Source organism: Ictalurus furcatus, chromosome 11 (genome assembly GCF_023375685.1).
Source record: "Ictalurus furcatus strain D&B chromosome 11, Billie_1.0, whole genome shotgun sequence".
In the NCBI taxonomy this organism is placed as follows: domain Eukaryota; kingdom Metazoa; phylum Chordata; class Actinopteri; order Siluriformes; family Ictaluridae; genus Ictalurus; species Ictalurus furcatus.
The window spans coordinates 8453383-8475000 of record NC_071265.1 but is presented as its reverse complement, the minus strand read 5'-3'; the positions used below and the strand labels follow the sequence as shown (position 1 = coordinate 8475000).

General features: G+C 37.7%; 2 protein-coding genes across 5 annotated transcripts in view; one reads left to right on the top strand and one right to left on the bottom strand.

Annotated features, from left to right (window-relative positions):
- usp1 (ubiquitin specific peptidase 1) overlaps nucleotides 1–2676 on the bottom strand; it is a 14647-nt gene extending 11971 nt beyond the window's left edge. For both annotated transcript variants that reach the window (XM_053637046.1, XM_053637047.1), the window contains exons 1-2: nucleotides 2389–2676; nucleotides 1633–1821 (exon numbers count right to left, since the gene is read on the bottom strand). In XM_053637046.1, the coding sequence (XP_053493021.1) occupies nucleotides 1633–1799 (167 nt within the window). In that variant the 5' untranslated portion in view covers nucleotides 1800–1821; nucleotides 2389–2676. The remainder of the gene's footprint in view (nucleotides 1–1632; nucleotides 1822–2388) is intronic.
- Nucleotides 2677–6324: 3648 nt separating this feature from the next.
- kank4 (KN motif and ankyrin repeat domains 4) overlaps nucleotides 6325–21618 on the top strand; it is a 60587-nt gene continuing 45293 nt past the window's right edge. For all 3 annotated transcript variants that reach the window (XM_053636097.1, XM_053636101.1, XM_053636098.1), the window contains exon 1: nucleotides 6325–6745. The gene's annotated coding sequence lies outside the window, so the exon portion shown is untranslated. The remainder of the gene's footprint in view (nucleotides 6746–21618) is intronic.

The following is a 21618-nucleotide window of genomic DNA, read 5'->3' as shown; positions in this document are numbered from 1 at the left end:
CGAGCGCTGTAACAGTTTTTAATACAAAAATTTGGGACAATGCCAGAACTCTGTGGTCAGCTGTCTTCTGAGAGAACTTCACCATGTGCTGCATCATGCCTGACCCTGTGCTCGGACCCCAACTTCATCACAAGTGCAAGTGTATGTGACAAATAAAGGTTTCTTCTTCTGCGGTCACTAAGGGGGCATTCACCCTGGCAGTTTAGTCTGAAACAGAGCACAGTTTGCATGAAAAATCTGTAATGCGACAGCTGTCATGTGGACTGGGAAGCACACCGCAGTACCGAACCCGAGACTAGCTGTAGGAGGTGGTCCGATTTCGGTAGCACTGGAACTGTGCCGCGATTCCCATGAACGTAACTTGTACTCGGGTCCGCAAGTAACCTGTGCATGCGTTTTAGCCGATGACATTGTCATTAGTTTCCATAACACGTGTACCATGAGTGGCAGGGGAACGTTGTGGGACACAGAAGAGGTCCATTGCTGTGCATGATAGCACAGAATGAAAAATTATATATATTATATATATATATGAATATGACACTCGACTGAAATGTTTCTCATGATCTTAAAAACCTTTTGATCTGAAGGTGTGTGATTAAATGTTTGAAATCGGTGTTGCAGATAAAAATATAATCGTGCCGACATATTAATTTCTTTCATTAGAAAACTAACATTTTATTTACAAAAAAATATTTTTTAAAAACAGACTCAGAGCGAAATATCCCGAAAAGCAGCCAATAAGTGTCCAGCGTCGGTGTGAACTCCTTTAATACTGTTTAAAACGCATCTCAGGGAAATTCCTCAAGAAATCGGGTGAGAAAATGCCAAGAATACATTTCTGGAAATTCTAGACAAAAAGTGTGTCCACCTTGAAGACGCTAAAATATTAAATTATTTTGATTTATTTTGGATTTTTTTTTATCACAACATAATTCCCATGGTTCCCATTGACTTTATTATTATTCTAAAATGTGGAAAAAATACAACTAAAGAATGAGTGCGTCTAAAATTTGGACTGGTAGTGTGTATGTATGTATATATGGTGAGTTGTGCAGTGTTCTCCATGCACGTTTGTGATGACGTAAAATGAACGTAAACGCACCAGGGTTCGATAGAATCAAGTGAGTCTGAAAACAGACCAACGCCGCGGGGGGAACCAGGAACAAACGCACTCGGATGTCGAGCCACAGCAAATGTGAAAACCACCTAATTCACTTTCCGATAAGCATGTCTTATTAAGCGTTCTAAGACTGCACCAAACCAAATTATTATTTTAGAAAGGGGGGGTTTTGTCTGTGACAGAAAGCCAGGCCGGTGTAAACCCAGGCTAAAGGACTAAAGAGCTCCTGCATCTGTTTCTTTAGGTGAAGATGAAACAAGGGGGCCACACAATCATCAAGTACTCACATGGCGTGTAATGTCAGAACTGTAGGACTATTCACCCTAGCAAAAACTGAACAAGTTTAAACAAACAAACAAAAAAAAAGTCAGAATTTCATTACAAAATGAAATGTGGATGCACATGTTAATGATAAGATTAATTTGCAAGTGGTTCAGGGTGTGTGTGTGTGTGTTTCCCCTTTTATAGCACTGGAGACATTCTGACTGCAGGGTTATGAGTTCTCCCACCTTGTGGTGTCTGCTGGTTCTACAGCGTTGGGTTCATCAGCCTGAGGCTCGTTGAAGTCGAGAGCGCGCTTGGTTTCTTTCCTTTGCAGGAACTTTAGAGACAGACGGTTTTTCCGGACCGGACTTCCCACACCTACTGCAGCTCCCTCGCTCTGCACACCTGGCATTTTACTGATCCGACAATCAATCCTTCAATAAAGAGACAGTGAGAGAGAGACAGTGAGACAGACACAGACAGAGAGAGAGACAGACACAGACAGACACACACACAGACAGATCATCTTTAAGCAACTCCACACATTGTATATGCACTATAGTTCACTACAGTTCACCCTAACACTAAGAATAACACTTTAAACTGAATTATAAACATCTAGTCGCACAAAAAAACACTTATTAACTCTTTAATGTGTTATAACGTGTTATCATATTAACTCCAAACAGTTGCAGGAATTATAAAGATTAAACAGCCACACGTATCGACGAGACAGGTCACAAACCAAGGCTACGTCCCAAATAGCTCCTTATCCTATACATAATGCGCTACATAGGGTGCACGAGCCATCGCTTTTATTCCCTGTGTATCGCACTAATATAGGAGAGCACGCGCTTTGTATTTCGGCCCCAACACGAACAGCAAGGCTAGCATTAGCATTAGAAAGCCGGGGGAGAGTGGAAGTGGAAAACCCCACTACTCGCTGCTCTTTCACTTCAGAGAGAGAGAGAGTTCAGTGGAGGAGAGCGTTCAACACAAACCTTTAACGTTAGTGACTCTCTCTTACTCTCCTCTTCCGTTACATCTTCATGCACTGTATCCACTGTAGCTGTGTCTAAGTCATCTTCGAGCGGTTACACTGAAAGGTAAAAACACCTTGACAACTTCGAAGGCGCGATATCATTTTCCCACACTCCTTTTCCGACCAGACACACCTCCTGAGTTTTGATTGGCTCGTAGTCATCTCTGTGACGAGACCATTTACTGGGGCTGTGGATTGTTATCCAATCATAGTGCAGGGGTGGGGGTTATCAGAATACGGGTAGGGAATTAAAACTTGGGTGCACTGCACGAGCTGTAGAACTTGGCGCTTTTTTCCAAGGCAACACACTGAAGTGCCGTTTTTCGCCTGCGACAAGACGGGTCTGGTTTAATTTGTCATTTCTATTAAAACCTCGATCATAATCTTAAGAATCGATATGTATACTAAATATCCGGTTTGTCTAATGTCTTTAAAAAATATATTATAAATCAAAACGGGTCATCTGTGTGCAATATTGCAGGCAAAATGTAAGACTACCCGTTGTGTCACGTGATCAGCGGGTCCTTTTGTGTCTCACGCTGCTTGGTCCTGCAAGATAATAATAATAATAATAATAATAAATTTATTTATTATTTTATCATTTAAAAAATTATTTTTATTTAATTATTTTTATTTTATTTTAATGCTCAAAACAATACAAAGGCAATAACAGATACCAACAATGAGAAACAAAACAAAACAGAGGAGGGGAAAAAAGGGGAAAAAATATATTTCCAAAAGTTTGCAGAATAACAAGTCATTAAAAACGGGAAAATAATTACAAATAGTTTGTAAAATGTTTTTAAAGCTTTGTTGTTGTTGTTTATCTTACATTGCTTAAACTGAGACAATTTAAGCAATGTAAGACATCTTTTTTTAAAAAAAAAAACTTTAAATGAAAGGGGGAGTTCTGAATATTTCTAGTGTGAATATTTGGATCTGTAAATGTGGAACTTGGCAACAGAATCAGATTTATAACATAAAATTGTCCTTAAAAAAATTAAGTCCAATACCACATCCTTCCAACACAATGTACACTCATAAATTTCACCCTTAATAAATCCTGAAATGTCTTGCAAGTTTTTTTTTTTTTTTTTTTTTGAAATGAACAAATCCAAAAAAGATATGCAACCGAGTCACGAGAAAAAGATCAGTTGGAGCATATTTCATTTGTAATCGTTTTCATATAATAGTTTGCAGGGTAATACTCGTGAATTATTTTGAAAGAAATCTCTTTTACTTTGTTTGTTAAGAAAAAAGTATGTTCAAGTGTCCACACTTTCTTCCAGCAAATGCTACCTACTTCATTATTCCAATAATCAATCACAGAGGGTAAAGTAACAACCAAGCTGGAAAAAATTTAACCCTCACAGAATTTGTAATGGTTATAATGGGAATTGTATTGGGTTTTAATGGAAACTGTAATGGTATCTGTGGGTCTCTACTGGTAATTTGTTGCCTTCTATTGGCGGCATGTTATGTCTAGTGAATACCATTAAGCACCAATAGTGTTAATGGTATTGGTTTTAATGATTAGCTGGTGGCTTGTAATGGTATTTGTAGTGGAAACCATTAGAATGTCTGTAATGGTTTCTATTGAGTTTTTTTTCCAGCAGGGAATGTGCTGTTGGAATGGAAACAATGACTATGGAAAATTATTTGGGGAAAAATGGGAGACAAAATGATCTAGAAATTCCTTATATGAGAACAACATCCCTAACTGACTTTTTATTTTTTATTTTTATCAAACCAAGTCTGAAAATATGCATTTTTATCTAGAATATTACAATTATTCCAAATGAAATCCTTGTGAGGTGAAAAGTTGTGCTTGTATATCAGAAACCAAGCCAGAAGATCCTGCCTGTAAAAGAATAAAAATATAATATGATGGTGAAGCAGAGCTTCTGCACAGTTTGAGGTTGTTGTCATTGCATTGGATTTATTAGACATCCAGTGGTGGTTGGACTCTGGTCGCACACCAACTGTTACAACACATTTACAATGGTCTGTCCTGATTATGATCTTGGATATTCATTGATTTTATTCACGTGACACACACTATATTGCCAAAAGTATGTGGACACCTGACCATCACACCCATGTGCTTTTCTTCCCCAAACTGCTGCCACAAATTTGGAAGCACATATTTATATAGAATGTCTTTGTATGCTATAGCATTACAATTTACCTTCACTGGAACTAAGAGGCCCAAACATGTTCCAGTATGACAATGCCCCATGCACAAAGCACAGAGCTCCATGAAGATGTGGTTTACCAAGTTGGGACAGGAAGAACTCGAGTAGCCTGCACAGAGCCTTGACCTCATCCCCATTTAACACCTTTGGGATGAACTGGAACGCTGATTGTACCAGGCCTTATCACCTGAAATCACTGCCTGACCTCTCTAATGCTTTTGTGGCTGAATGAGCATAAATCCTCACAGCGAAAATCTAGTGGAAAGCCTTCCCAGAAGAGTGGAGGTTATTATAACAGCAAAAGGACAACTAAATCTGGAATATGATGTTAAACAAGCACATATAGATGTGATGGTCAGGTGTCAAACTTTTGGCCAAATACTGTATTTTAATATGCAAAGGTGGAACATGCAACTGTTTTTGCAATTGGTAAAAACAAAAAAAAAAATGCATGTGTTACAAACAATAAACGAAACAAACACACGCATATACATTGCATGGGGGCAGTGTTAACATAACAATTATGCCAATAACCTTAAATACATTATGAGTAGAAATAAACAGAAACATGCTCTCTTATTTGTTTCTTGGGGTTTTTTTTGCCTTTTAAATTGGGATTTGTGCCATTCTATATGAAATTTCCCAAACATTAAAAACAAATCAAACGACTTAAAATAACAGAAAGTAGAATTAAAATGCAATGTGAAATTTTACACCAGTAACTATGGGACATGTTGTTTAACAGCACAAATACAACAAAATCAAGTAACAATAATGTAACATGAAATAAATATATAATTTTCATAAAATAAAGTCGTTAACAAAATACAAATAAATGTAGAATTTAAAAAATAATACAATAACGCCAATAACTGACTTTCGCCAGCAGAGGGACTCAACAACCAAAATATTAAAGAGCTCACTGAGGTATTATATTAAAACAGTCGGATTTTAGTTTAATGTAATTTCCTGTTATTTCACCATATTTGCTTTGCTTTGCAGTTCAACATGATGTCCGAGTGGAAAATCGACCTAATATTTCTTTATTAGCTTGGACTCTATGCTATTTTTTATTAAATTATTTAACCACTTGAATATTTGCTCACTCGACCCGTCTTAAATGCTTAATATGGCTTTTAGAAATAATTAAAACCACCTACATGTGTTGTGTCTTCATTCCCAATATCGTTATATCGGTTAATACGAGCTAAATAACACTGGGGCGTGGGAAGGGTTGTGCGCATGCGCGTTACTAGACAATACTGAAGCACGCGCGGTAGTGTGCACACAGATGTGGAAGAGAGGCACACAAACACGTACTGTACACACACACACACACACACACACCACACACACACACCTCTTCTTCTACTGCTCCTTAGTTTCCTTAGGCTTAACACTGAAGCTTACTCTATGCTCTGTAGGAGACAAAACAGAAACTGAATGAAAGAAGAAAAAAAATGTAGAGAAATACAACCCTGGTGCATGAATGACTGGCATGTCCTGGATTGTTTCATCCATCCTTCAAGAGGCATGATGGTTTTTCAATCAGTGCTAGTTTCAATAGCAGCATTTTTTCTGTGATAGAAAGTGTCTTCATGTTTCAGGATGATCACAGACCAGGTCATGGCTTTAGTCCTTTATTCCTTCCATATGGTGCATTTTTGCTGATTTCACAAGTGCATTAAAAAAAAGAGGCATTCATTTTCATTCCTTGTTGTTTTTCCTCTCATCAGTGTTTATGTGTGGGGGGGCAAGTGAGCAAGCAAGTGCTAGTATTGGGGTGGTGGTTGGCTGGTGTGTGTGTGTGTGTGTGTGTGTGAGAGAGAGAGTGTGTGCTTGCATGTATATGTATGTGTAGAGAACCCTCAAGCTGCTATTGGGTGAACACTTGGGGAGGAGGTGTGTTCAGTTTCACAGTATGGCTCTTGTGTTATGGGAGCTCTCTGCCATCCCCCTTCGTAGTCCTCAATAGCGAGTGTACTGCAGCTCCGGATGCTGTGTATGCTCGAGGGGAAGAAAGGAGGGACTGCCGCTGCTTCTCTGAGCCCAGGTCTGCAGGTCTGCCTCGCCTCTGCAGTGGAGACGGGAAGAATCCCTCAGAGACAAGAAGGAAGAAAGGTGAGATAAGACATTGCTTTTCTGTCAGCTCCATCATTAGGCTGCTCTGCTATCTTGTAGCCTTTGATGAATGCCTTTTCATTTCCTCTCATCCGTCTCGTTTTTTTTCCCTCTTGTGGCAGCATGACCGTATATAAGGTTAGCATGTGAGATGAGGCAACCAGACAGACATCACTGAAATCTTTACTCTACCTTATCTCTCATATCACTCTGCATATTTCACTCTCTCATTGTTTTGAGGTTTGTTTTAGTCAAATCCCCCCCTCCCTCCTTGCTCTCCACTGGGCTGCAGTAATATCATCCATCTGGCTGTTCACAAGCCAAGGGTCACCCGAGCCCTGAGCGGTGCGTTTGATCAGGTTTTAGTGCAGCACTGCTTTCATTATGCTGGATTGCTTCATCTAGTGATGACACTCTTTACAGCTGCCCAGAAAATGACAGAGAGCTTGTCCTGTTGGATCCAGAACTTTACGGCGAGGAAATGAGGGAGCTGAGATTGCACTGTTCTCCTGTAAAGGAGGTCCTGTGGGAGTCTTACAGCTGCTTGACTCATAACTTATCAAGAGCAAGCACGTTTGTTTTTTGGTTTCAACCTGAGAATTTGAAGAGCTTGTTTCAAATCATCTACTGCAAAGCTGTTTTCTTACATGTCTAATAAATGTATAACACTCAATGTATCGTACATATACAATGAAGATCAGCCACTTTCGAAATTTGAAAGGAATATGCCAACAGTTTTCAATCTCTGATTGGTTAGAAGGTGTTGATTGATTGCAACAGTTGGCGATACTGAAAGTATCGCCAGCTGTAATTCAATACTAATTCTCATTCGAATACTTTATTTATCGTTTCTACAGTAACAACTCATTCAGAGCTACTTGTATGGCAGACGTTCCAAATAATCAATGCCTAATAATAAATGGATGTAAAATGTCTAATCACTGACATAGTGAGGTTTTCATTAAGGAGCCATTTAGATCATTTGGAAGGAGTCTCCAGTGCCAGTGCTTTGCTAAGTTAAGTTTTCCAACACAGAAAAACAAGACAGATGTCTTTGCACTTTGTAGTTTCTCGGTAACATGACACACTGTGTTTTTTATTATGTTTTTGTGGTGTCCGTGCATCCGTGTGTCCGTACATCCATCCATGCATTCATCTGAGATTATTCTTAGCATGATATCTCGAGAACAAATAGTCAAATGTTTGTAGGATTTATATGGAAGTATCATTATAACCAGCAGATGAACTGATTCGATTGCGGAATTGATCCAAACAAGGTCAAGGTCACAACAAGGTCAAAATATATCTGAAATATTTTTTCAATCGCTTTAAAGGTATGTGAGGCATACAGATTAATAATAAATAAAGACTGTTCTTCACCTCGTCGACACTGTTTGAGTTGAGTTCTATTTGTTATCTTGTTCACTTCAAGAGAAAAGAGAAGCTAGTGAGAGAACCACTATTTATAGCTGTTTTAACGTAAATGATAACAAACTGAAAATTGCTGAGGTAAGTGTGGAGTAAACCACCTCAAGAAATGCTGTTATAGGAAAATAACTTTTGGGTGGTAATGCCCTTTCCTGAAACGTCCCATCATTGGTTGTTTTCCTATAACAGTACACCAAATCATGTTTTATCTCTTACATAGTGTACACACATAAACATGGAAATGCATCCATTTTGACCTTCTAACGCATGGTTAAAATGAGGAAACTTAAGCGTAAGTGTAAGTAACAAGAATTAGTTTTACTGTGTGTCGGACATCTGTCTCATCAAGTTTTTTTTGAATTTGCTTTCAACAACTGCCCTTTTACTTTGTCCATATGTGAGTTTTTATACAACCCCAATTCCAAAACAGTTGGGACTGTATGGAAAATGCTAATAAAAACAAAGAGGAGTGATTTGTAAATGTACTTTGACTTGTATTTAAACAATAAAATGTATAAAGACAAGGTATTTGATGTTTTACCTAATCAACTGCATAGTTTTTTGAAGGTAAATGTTTATTTTTAAATTGATGCATGCAACATGTTCCAAAAAAGTTGGGACAGGGGCAATTTAGGATTAATAGCGATGTGACAAGTTGAAATAAGACGCTGATGTGAAACAGGTGAGGCAATCGTCTAATCATAGTATATAAGGAGTCTCCAAAAAAGGCCTAGTCCTTCAAGAGCAAGGATGGGTTGAGGCTCGGCAATCTGCCAACAGATGCGTCAGCGAATAATAAACACTTTGAGAACAACATTCCCAAAAGACAAATTGGTAGGATTTTGGACATTTCACCTTCTACAGTGCACAATATAATTAAACGATTCAAGGAATCCGGGTAAATCTCAGCGCATAAAGGACAAGGCTGAAAATCACTTCTGAATGAGTGTGATCTCCGATCCCTCAGACGTCACTGTCTTAAAAACTGTCATGAGTCTGTAATAGATATCCTGACATGGGCTCGGGAATACTTTGGTAAACCTTTGTTACTCAACACCATTCGCAGCTGCATCCACAGATGCAAGTTAACGCTTTACTATGCAAAGCAGAAGCCATGCATCAACACTGTCCAGAAGTGCCGTCGACTTCTCTGGGCTCGGTCTCATCTGAGATGGACAGTAGCACAGTGGAATCGTGTTTGGTGGTCTGATGAGTCAACATTTCAAATAGTTTTTGGACAAAATAGCCGTCGTGTTCTCTGGGCCAAAGAGGAAAAGGACCATCCAAGCTGTTATCAGTGTCAGGTCCAAAAGCCAGTGTCTGTCGTGGTATGGAGGTGTGTCAGTGCCCATGGCATGGGTAACTTGCACATCTGTGAGGGCAGCATTAATGCAGAAATATATATAAACATTTTGGAGCAACATATGCAGCCATCCGGAGCAGAACGCCTAACCACATTCTGCCTGGATTACAAGTGCATGCTTGCGTAAGCAGAGAAAGCGGGTGTTAGCACAGTGGTAAACAGTCGACTGTCCCAATGTTTTTGGAGTGTGTTTCAGTCATCAGATTTGAAATGAGTGTATTTTTCCAAAATAAATTAAATTCACGAAGAAAAATATCAAATCATGTGTTAATGATGTGTTTTCAGTGTAGTACAGGGTGAAGAGAATTTTCAAATGATTCTTTTTGTAGTTTATTTTTTTTTTTTTTTGCATTTTCCATACTGTCCCAACTTTCTCAGAATTGGGGTTGTATAAGCAGTTGTATAAGCAAAGTCATTTCTCATTTCTGCTTTCCGTTCAGGGAAATACGCTGAAATGTTTCCAGTTCTAGAAATTAGGTTGAAGCAACACTTCAAGTGTTCCTTTAAGTTCATTTGAAAAGCAGCTCTTTTCTATGACGAAGTATGTTGTATCATTGAGTGGTAGGGGGGCATAATGCTAAGACATGTGCTCCAAAGGACCACCAAGAGGTTCTGATGTTATCCATAGCATGATGACTAACTTCTATGTCCAGTCTGGTGAGAACTTTCTAACACTGTTGTCCTGAACATACCAAGGATATGCGCCTTGTTAATACTTTTAGCTATATGTAAATGTGCTCTTGTGTTACTTAAAAATAATTTGTAGTAGTACTAGTAGTAGGACTTACTGGTACCATGCATTCAATTACATGTATGTCTGAAATCTGCATAGATAGCTGACTGAGTACTCCTCAAAGAATAACCATACTAGAAATCAGAAATTTTGTTAAGGTGTAATTGTGGGCTGTTTTCCAAATGGGCTTAGTATCTTTTCTTCCTGCACAAATATGTCTAATTTGACTCTCATTGCTGGTTAGATCACTGCTGTAATACCTTATATTTATAGGTCCATTTGATAAGATGGCTTTTTTTCAAATATTTGTCTTTTCTGAACGTTTGGTGATGCAGCTGCACGCATGTACTCAATTACTATGTTTCCAGGCAGAATACTGATCAGCTCATATGTTACATAACCAGAGAGACTCCATCATCCTTTACATTCAGTGACACACAGTAGATGGCACACACTCAAGAGACAATGTAGCCTATACTCTGCAATGTATATGTATGTTTTGTTCATATCTGAAACTCATCTCTGGGTTAATTGTTTGATTTAAGTAATTGTTTAAGTATGTCAGTTATTGAAAAAGTGTATTGTGGTTCAAAAATGGTCCAACTGTAAGCAGTGACATTTAAGTATATCATGGCATTTGGTATCTGGGCCGGAAATGACCCAATTGTAACCAATGTGACCGCTAATACTGTGTCAGAAATGGGTCCAATGTAAGTTCTGGTCTGTGTCATCACTGAGATACAGTCATCAAGGATGAGCTGTGACTGTTTTCAGACACACAAATTCAAATGAGGTGCTCTCATTTCACAGTGATATGTGAGCCAAGGATGGAATAAAACACTTGGGGTTGGAATGGGGTGGGGGCGGTGGATCTGTTATAGGAAAATAATCAACAACGGGGTGGTGTGATGTAGCCCGACAACAAACAGCGTTACTGTTACCACCTTGGAGTTGATGATTTTCCAATTACAGTATGCACTGAAGTGTTTATTCCTCTCACTCCATAGCAAGTTGGTGATAATTTTTTTTATTATTAATGACTAATTAATGACACCATTAATTAGTCATTAATGGGGAACAGTAGTGGCTTGGTTGTTAAGGCTCTGGGTTACCGATCAGGAGGTCAGGGGTTCAAGCCCCGGCGCTGCCAAGATGCCACTGTTGGGCCATTGAGCAAGGCCCTTAACCCTCTCTGCTCCAGGGGCGCTGTATCATGGCTGACCCTGCACTCTGTCCCCAACTTCCTGGCATGCTGTGGTATGCGAAGAAAAGAATTTCACTGTGCTGTAATGTATATGTGATAAATAAAGACTCATTATCATTATACTTTTTTAAAAATCCATTTATACATTGAATGGTGTGGAATGTCCATGAAGCACGTGTTATCACTTATGTTATAACAGCCGGAAATAGTTGCTCACCCACACAAACTTGTCTTTTTTCGCTCTCTTGAAGTTAATGAGACAAAAACATCAGCTTGTCATGCTACAGAGAAACGGCAAAACACAAAATATCCTGAAGACTTTCCCATAGTGGAACACTTAAAAGTTTCAGCTTTACTGTTGCAAAGCTTGGACACTGGAGACTCTTTCTATAAATGCTAAATGAACCTCTCCACACAGAAAACTTATCAACACTATATCAACAAACCTTTTGACCAATGAGATTTCAAGAATTCAACTGTGCTCTGGTATAAACTGTTTTAAGCATTCGTCTTCTCTCATTTGCTATTAATTATAATCTTGCATGTTTGTAATATTTTTAATCTAAGGTTGTATTACAGAACATTATGCTGAAATCCCATGGAGATGTTTTAACACTCTATTTGAAGGGGACCTATGCTGGGCTTTCATAACACATAGGCACTTCATAAGCACTGAGCCATGCTGTAGGAGTATGGTAAGCTTTATGTCAAAACCCATGAGTTGACATGAAAGATATTAGACATTTCGACACTGTTGTACTTGTAATTTTCTATCTTTGTCTTTTGAGTTATTAATTTGTCCTGTAATTGACTGCATATTCATAAATCTTACTGTTTTGGGAAATGTATGTAGGAGGATATGAAATGTGATACTCCATGACTGAAGCTGGGGTCTAGTTGTTATTACGAATCTTGTTATTACGAATCACCATTCCAATACAAATTCAGTTATATTTAAAAGTCTATAGATCAGAAGTATTTTTAATAATTTAATATTCATAAGATGTTTATGTTTATGCATTATTATATAACCCCCCCCCCCCCCAGCTTCAATTATTTAGAATTCCCAACTGTCAAGTAAATTATTATAAATTATTATTAATGGAAAGGATACTTAATTTAATTGATATATTATGTAAAGAGAGTGCTACTTTGTTGGTGCTGTATTTTCATAATTCCTGTGAGAAGTTAGTGGTTGTCTCCTTTTCTGTCATCCCAGTGGGACATTCCTAGTGTAATTACAAGAAGCTTTTATTTGTCACATATACATTAAAGCAGAGTGAAAATTTTTTTTCACATATCCTAGCTTGTTAAGAAGTTGGGGTCAGAGCACAGGGCGTCCTTGGAGTAGAGAGGGTAAAGGGCCTTGCTCAAGGTGCTACCAAGTAGCAGCTTGGTGATGCTGGGGCTTGAACCCCAGACTTGATCAGTAACCCAGAGCCTTAACTGTTGAGCCACTATTGCCCTACAATGCAGTTAAATCTGAGAAAAACTTTCAATAATCACAAACATAAGGGATAATAGTCAGGTTTTGCTGTTAGCTCCTAAAAGGAAAAGTGCTTATTTTCTCACTCACCAAATTTCAGTGACGTTCAGTGTCGTATTAATGAGACATCTAACACGGAACTAGTGGAAATATCAAATCTTGGACTTCTACTTAGTAAGTGCAATGCAGTTACAGTATATGATGCACATATGTTGCTGAGTCGCGGCAGCGACTTCGCTCGGCTAGTTAGCAATCAAAGAGATGATGAGCACTGTGGCATTGAGGACCATTAGCATGAAAGTCAAAGCTTTGCAACCTTATTTGTTTGAGCAGAGTATACGTTATGGTTTATTCCTAACTTATGCTATGATTATGAATGAAAAGCCCAATGTAGGTAAACTTCAAATAAAGTGTTTCAAAGCAGTCTTTTCCACTTCTTATTTTGAAAACCACTGCACATGTGTGAAAGGATGGGGTCATGACCCTGTGAGATGTCATGTGGGTCTCATTATTATCGTAGCAAAAATAATAGCAAACATTGTAACTGTACTGCATAGCTTTGTGGTGGACCTTCGGTGCAGATGCAGCCATTATGGAAAAATCAGTGTTAAAAACTAAAAAGCAGGATCTATTGATGGTTTTTTTTTTTCATCTTCTTGATTGCATTAGGAATTCTCATATTTGCACAAAGGCAGTGTTTATATTCTGTCATACTGGAATTGAAATGGGATTGACCCCTGGTCTGGTGCCACTGTCGTGGGCGTTAAGGCTCTCAGTTACTGAGGACGCTTTCTGTTGGAGAAGGGAATGTGAGGGCTCTTGAAGGTCACATGTGATGGTCTGTGGGGGTGAAACTTGTCTCCTGTTTCCTTGCGAAGGACATTTCCCAGCATACAGAAACGGGAACAATAGATGACATCACTAGTACACTTTCCAGTAGATTTGTTTCACATATGAGCATTAAGTATAAACAATACAGCTGAGGAAACACATGGATAAGCAATATGGTCTCATGATTTTTCACCTCCAACTTAAGTTCGGTTAAGTTAAAGCGTGGGGTTTGTGGTGGTAAATTTCTTCCTGTGAAATCACACACAGATCTTTTTAGATAAAGTTACCCGTAAACTGTTTTTTAATGCCTTCTGTATCAGTATGTCCAAGCCAATAAGTTTTAGCATTCACTTTTAACATTTGTCATGGCAAGTGGTTTGGTACACAGAAACACGGAGCATCTCAGACCTTCCCACTGATATCTTTGTTAAACATTTAGGACCGTACACTAGGAGAGTCCAAGCAGGATCATATCTGTGCCACCACTGATTTAGACATTCCTGATATGGGAGAAAAACTGGTGTAGTAAGACTGAACACAGCAGTGGTATTAAACTGCTGTGTTGTGTCGTCTAAGGGAGTTTTCCCTTGCCATAGTTATACTTCACACAGGTAACATTACACATGCATTTCATAGTTTAGAGGCCATATATTTAATTCTGTCCACAGTGTTTGCTAATAACCAAAATGAAGGTTGCCATGAGCAAATTAGACAGCAAATATGTTCAAAGCGAACAGATGGAAGGTTAAGAGGGAGTGAAGGGGTGGGAGTTTCAACTTGTATGAAGTAAAAGAATGCAGATAAGCTATACAGCATATCAGCAGATCGACAGATATATCAGTGCATCATACGTGTGTGTGGAGGTGTGTGTTCATTGTTAATGAATGTTTACAAGTAACGATAACTAGAATAGAACTACATGAACTGTGTTTATACTCTATGACATCTTTCACAGCATGTTTATGATGATGTTATGCCAGTTCCTTGACGGAAGGGTTCAAGTAAAGTGTTTTTATAAAAGCCACAAGTTGTTGTATTGAGAAATGCAACTCTACCTTGTCAAGATCAAAAATGTGGGCCAGCATGGCAAAATAATTTGTCATGGGGCATGGTGGCTTAGTGGTTAGCATGTTTGCCTCGCACTTCCAGGGTTGGGGGTTTGAACCCTGCCTTCGCACTGTATGTGCAGAGTTTACATGTTCTCCACATGTTTCTAGGGTTTCCTCCAGGTACTCCGGTTTCCTCCAACAGTCCAAAACCAGGTTGATTGGCATCTCTAAATTGTCCATAGTGTGAGATTGTGCCTTGTGATGGATTGGCACCCTGTCCAGGGTGTTTCTCCGCCTGGGATAGGTTCCAGGATACACAGTGACCCTGTGTAGGATATGGAAAATGGATGGATTTCTTTATGATTATTTGAATATTATTGTGATGATTTATGTAGTGATTCTGAAGTCAGACATAATGTTACATCTCAGGTTATTTGTTGGTGCTTTTCTTGTTCAGTTTCTGCTGGGATCTAAGGTTTTATATGGATTATAGATACAAATACAGTAGGTATGACCAAACTACGGTGGCCCATAAGTTTAAAACACATCAACCAACCAAAAACAATACAAGAAAGCACCATTAACTTAAAATTTAAGTTAATGAGGTCCATTTTGAAGTCAAGGCAAATGGAACTCCACACATGACCAGTGCTTAAAAATGATGGAGTCAGCCAGTGGTTTATTTGGAGACGTTAAGCATGATTGTAACACTTATTCCACAGAAATATCCCACAGCTGTTTTAACTGTCATTAAAAGTCATTATGGTGGGTTTCTCTGCTCATAAAATGCCAGAGAGCTGCCTGCTCGTTTGCCTCATTAGATGCTTTTTCATTGCAGCATTATGAACAGCGAGAAGCTTCTGGCGAGAAGTCTGTACCTGTGGTGTGAGTGATGTCAGAGTTGTAAACTCTGTTCATTTTAAATGAACACTCCCATGGCTGGGCGTGAATTTGTGCTGTCTGTTTGCAGCAGAAGGGATTAGCACAGACACTGATTAGTAACTAATGCAAAAATGATAAGCCTGTGTGATTACTCTCATGCAGATGGTAGCAACACTTTCAGGGCAGTTTAAATATTTGATACAGCTCTAAGCAGGCTTCACATTAATCTGTGCAAAGAGAAGAGACATAAACAGAGAAGAATTTCTCACATGATATAAAAAGAGAATGAAAGAAGATAAGTTATCTTCTCATTCAGATGATTCCCAAAGGAAATTACTGCATAGGCCCAGTTCCATTCTTGGAACACTGCACTGATTTTATAACTTCAATACTTTTAGAAGTACAAATTTAAATTCATGTCTGGAAACAAACACTAAAGAACTGCTATTATTATGTATTATTTAGTATAATAGTAATAACAATAGTATGTTAAGTAATAGTAATAGTAATAATAATTTCCAGGGTCTTTACCCTACTTTCCCAGACACTTTCCTACTGGGATTACAACTGCTTTTTTCATAATATGTGAGACCTCACTTCACCTTTCTGTTCTTGTAGGAGCTTCCCCACAGCTTGAAGCTGTCAAAGCATCGACACAAATTTGTGGTAAAGTAAGGGAATGCAAGGCAAGCAAATTGTAGTAATAATAATCCAGATAAAGAATCCAATGCCAAAATTGCACTTAAGAAAGAAGCTGTGATAAGAGTGAGCCAGGAAATATGGGCATAGCTCAGAGTGAGAAAATAAATGTTTAAAAATGTAAAGCTACGCCCTGGCCTCATCCAATCTGAAAGCAACACTTGTTGTTGTAGATCACTTACTCAGCCTTAGTGCTCATTTAAATCAGCACCAGTACATCATCACATGGCGGTGTCACATGTCTTGATCCCTTGCACCTGTTTGCTGTAACACCTAATGAATACCTCTATATAAGTTCTGGTTTCTATCTGTGTCTTGGTCAAGCTTTTGTCATTTATTGTCACGTGGACCATGTTATTGACTATAGCCTGTGTCCCATTGTGTTTCCTGCCACGTTTCCCTAGTTCTTGTTTCACTATCTGAATGATTCTCATTTTAACTTTCTTTTGTTTGTTCTCCTGTCAATAAACCACATGCATTTGCTTCCACCTCCACTACCAATACCTGGCAAAGTGAGCATGGCTTAAAATGGAAGTTTTTATTTTATTTGATTATTATTATTATTTTTTAAAATATATATGAACCCTACCACTATGAACCCAGAAACCCTGAATTTAAAGACGCATGGTCTGTAAATTCTGGCTCCTCATCCTCAGCTACATCACACTAGTTAATAATTAGCCTCAACTATAGATGTACTTGGATTGCTTTTTTGCTTGTTTTTTTTTTTATCCTGCTCAGCAATTGTTATTTTCAGTGACCTTAATTAATTAGCTGAATCTGCTGAGTTGGCTGCAGGGACAACACCAAAATATGCAAGGAACTCCAGGACAAGGATTGAAAACCACTGGCATAGACCACTACTCCAAGAGCGCTTACCTTGTTTTTGGGGAAGGTAGCACATCTCAAAAACAAGTCAGTCATTTCCTTCAATCAAACAACAAGCCGAGACAAGGTGGAATTTAATACTGTCACATAGATTGCACACTACCAGTTACAGAGGTGCCAGCATCTACAGTGTAGCCATAGCAGTTACTATATTTGACCCCTTGCTACATTGATACGGGAACCACCTAAAAACGACACTTTTCTGCTTTTTTAGATAAAGCAGCAGTCAGACCAAATAAAATTTGCCTGGTGCAAAAGCCAATTCTCTTATTGGGAAAGGATGTGGTAGATGCATTTGCTTCTGGTAGAGGATGCTTTTACTTTGTGTCAATTTTATCTAGGTGAATTTTGACCTCTGATTTCACAAGCCTCCGTCAAGCCAATATAAAACAAAAAGTCAGGACTGTGGTCTCTTTAGTTGATAAAAATGGAGGCGCTACTTATTATTAAGCACTGGTCAAACCAGAATATTGTCTCTTTATATATATATATATATATATATATATATATATATATATATATATATATATATATAAAACTTTTCCTTGGCACACATCTGTAAAAAAATTCTCTACAATTCTAAATTCTCTACAAAGTCACACCGTCCAGAGTAAACATACTTTTGATACATATCATTTGTATCATTTGATTAGTTTATGTGCTAGCAAAGAAAATTCTGGTTGGATCTTTTCTTTTCGTATAAGCTATCAGAATTTTGAGTATTTTAAGCAGACAAGTGGTTTGATTTGTTTGCTATTTTCCTTGTATGTCAGGAATAATAGTGTAAAAGCATACAACTGATACAGACTGCAGAATGGACGTGCACTTACGGTCACAGTCCACTTTATCAGGTACACCTGCACATTCATGCAGTTATCTAATCAGCCAATCATGTGGCAGCAGCACAATGCAAAAAAATTATAAAGATACAGGTTAAGAGCTGCAGTTGTTCATATCAAACATCAGAATGGAGAAAAAGTGTGATCTTTATGTCTTTGATCATGGCAGGGATATTGGTACCAGATGGGCTGGTTTGAGTATTTCAGAAACTACTGATGTCCTGGGAATTTCATGCACAACAGTCTCGAGAGTTTACACAGGATGGTGTGAAAAACAAAAAACACTGAGTGAGCAACAGTTCTGTGGGTCAGAGGAAAATGGCCAGATTGGTTTGAGCTGCCAGGAAGGATATAGTAATAGAGTCATTTACTGCTCACTGTGGTGAGCAGAAAAGCATTGTAGCATGCACAAAACATTGAACCTTGAGGTTGATGGTCTGCAACTGCAGAAGACCACATCGGGTTCCACTCCTGTCAGCCAAGAACAAGAATCTGATGCTTTCATGGGCACAGACTCAACGAAACTGGACAGTTGAAGATTACAAGAAGAAAAAAAATCACCTGGTCTTTTTCCAGTCTTCAAATGTCCAGTTTTGCTGCATCTGAGTTCCTATAGACTTGTCCGCTCAGACCAGTCTGGACATTTTCCTCTGCTCTCTCTTATCCATAAGGTGTTTCAGCCTGCAGACCCTCTGCACACATGATGTTTTTTTCTTTGTTTTTTTGTTTTGTTTGTATGAAAATCTTAGGAGAGCAGCATTTTCTGAAACACTCAAACCATCCCATCTGACACCAACAACCATGCCACGGTTAAAATCACAGAGATCACTCTTTTTCCCCATTCTGATATTTGATGTGAACATTAACTGAAGCTCTTGACCTGTATCTGCATGATTTTAGGCATTGTGCATACAATAACTGCATGAATGTGCAGGAGTACAGGTGTAAATATTAAAGTGACAGGTAAGTGTATGCTTTATAACAATTGTATGAAGTAAACTTATACACACAGCTGGTTGCTTATGAATCCAAATGTTTCTGCATTTTTCATTTAAATATTGGTTTAATCAGTAAGTTTGATCATTTATTGATAGCACTAAGACTTCTCTCATGTCTGCCTGCTAGGATTTTCTGGTTATCAATTCTGCCACATCTGCATTTAGACACACTTCCCTTACCTTCCTGAAATCCAAACAGTTTAACAACTGGCATCTGGAAATGTCAGAATTAATCCCATATTTGAAAGAAAGTTTCCTGCTTAGAATATACACAGATGTACACATATTCTGTCCTTTAAATTCCATCTAAAGTTCAACAGTGATGTATTTTCTTACATCTGCTCTAGTTATGTTTGTTATGCTAAAGTCAGAATATTATTTGTCAAGTCTTAAAATGTTCCAGCTGAAATTCGTCTGCAAAAGAATGAACCATTGTCCTTCTTCATATTGTGTTTTGTAACCTGAATTTTAAGAATGAACTGTTTATTCTTGTTTACCATCTGACACAAAGTGGTGTTCCATCACATAGTTTTAGCACAGAACTGACTACATTGTCAATACTTGACAAGCTGCTGAGTGTTGCTAAAGCAATGAAAAGCAAATGGTGTGCCTGGGGCAAAAATAAAAACCCTCAGACCTTCCCTAACCATCTAACTGCAGGAGAAATCATAGACCATAGCTGGAAAAACATTTTAGAATAAAATAAATGCTCTTGTATTGCGCATATTTTTCTCACATGAAAGTTGCCCACATTGATCTTCAGAATTATTTAATTATTTAAGCACTGCTCGGAAAATGATGGAGTTTGTCCAAAGCAAGGTGTGTCTCTGTTGTTCTGACCTTGAATGTGAGTCAGATTTACTTGTGTGATATCCACAATGATGAAGAGCAGTTTTAAATCCATTGTTATTATCTGACCTTGAAATTGTGAACAATGTGAATACATGAAAAAGATCTATTGAATGCCATTTAAAAGCAATATTAAATATATACCAAAGACATTAGGTAAGGATTTAAATATGACAAAGTCAACAATATAGTATGAAATGGAGGACCATTACCACACCAAGGTTGTAAAGTATTTTATTCCTCTGATACCACAATAACGATTACAGGGTTTTTTTTAATGATGACATAAAATGTCATATAATTTTATCAGTTAATGGTTGGTGTGGAACGACTATGATACAAGTTAGTTCCACTTACGTTATTACGTACTTCAGTCCCTCATCAACTTCTCTTTTTATCGCTCCATAAGTTAATAAGACAAAAACACATTGTGCCATGTTACCAAGAAAAATGCAACGTCCTCGTTCCTGAAGACTTTCCTGTCAGAAAACTCACTGACTGTTACAAAGTGCTGACGCTGGAGTCTCCTTCCTTAAATATTAAAATAAATGTCTCTACAGAAAACTTCACCAGAACAATAATCTTTGTTAAATAACAATACATTTTAATCAGTTTTAAAGAGCCATCTCCTGTTATTCTTAGAATCTGCTGTATACTTCTATAATGGATGCTAGTAATAATGTGGATGGATTTCAGATGGCTAAACTGAGACAAATTTGATCATTTTAATGATTATTATAGCTGCCTGTATGAATATATGACAATATACTGTAGTATTTCATTTGTTGCTTTCTGACTTGTAAATGATCCTGATAGAAATATTTCAAATTGTTTCTTGCTTTTTCCGTTTGGTATATCGCTTTGGTTGTATTTTATAAGTTGCTTTGGATAAAAGCGTCTGCTAAATAAATAAAATGTAAATATAAATGCTTTTTAAATAGCAGTTGAGATTAGTGAAATGTGCTCAGATTTAACAGTCCTCATGACATTTTATGATTCTTAAAGGCAAGACCCTGGCTTTTTGTCAGTCTTAAAGTGAAGAGCAGTTTTAAAGAAAGTGATCTATATGCTATTGAAAACCTTCTCTTTGTACCAGTGATCTGAACGGTCCGCCTAGAAAATCAACATAAGCACCTGCATAAGTCAAGTCAAGACAATTTTATTTATAAAGCACATTTAAAACAGAACAAACGCTGCCAAAGTGCTGTACAACAGAATTAATAACTTGACAAATAATTATAAAAGGATAAGACGGAATAAGCTTAACAAACACAATAAGACAACACAAAAGCTAACAAACACACAAAACAAGTGAATGGGCTAATAAAATAAGATTAAAAGAGGACTAAAAACAAGAAGAATAAGTTGATTTAAAAATTGAAAATAGACTAAAATAAACCGACTCTAATTAAGACTAACTTTCCGTATAACTAAAGCTGTATTTTCTTTTTAACATAGTCACTCAGATTGCTTCTCTTAGTGTGTGACCTTGAGGTGTTTGTTGATTTCATAATTCTCTCTAAGAGACTAAATTGAACTAGAAATTGTACATAAATTTTATACAATATTAAAAATTTAAATAAAAAAAAACAAAACATTTTTACCAATAGACCAACTCAATTTC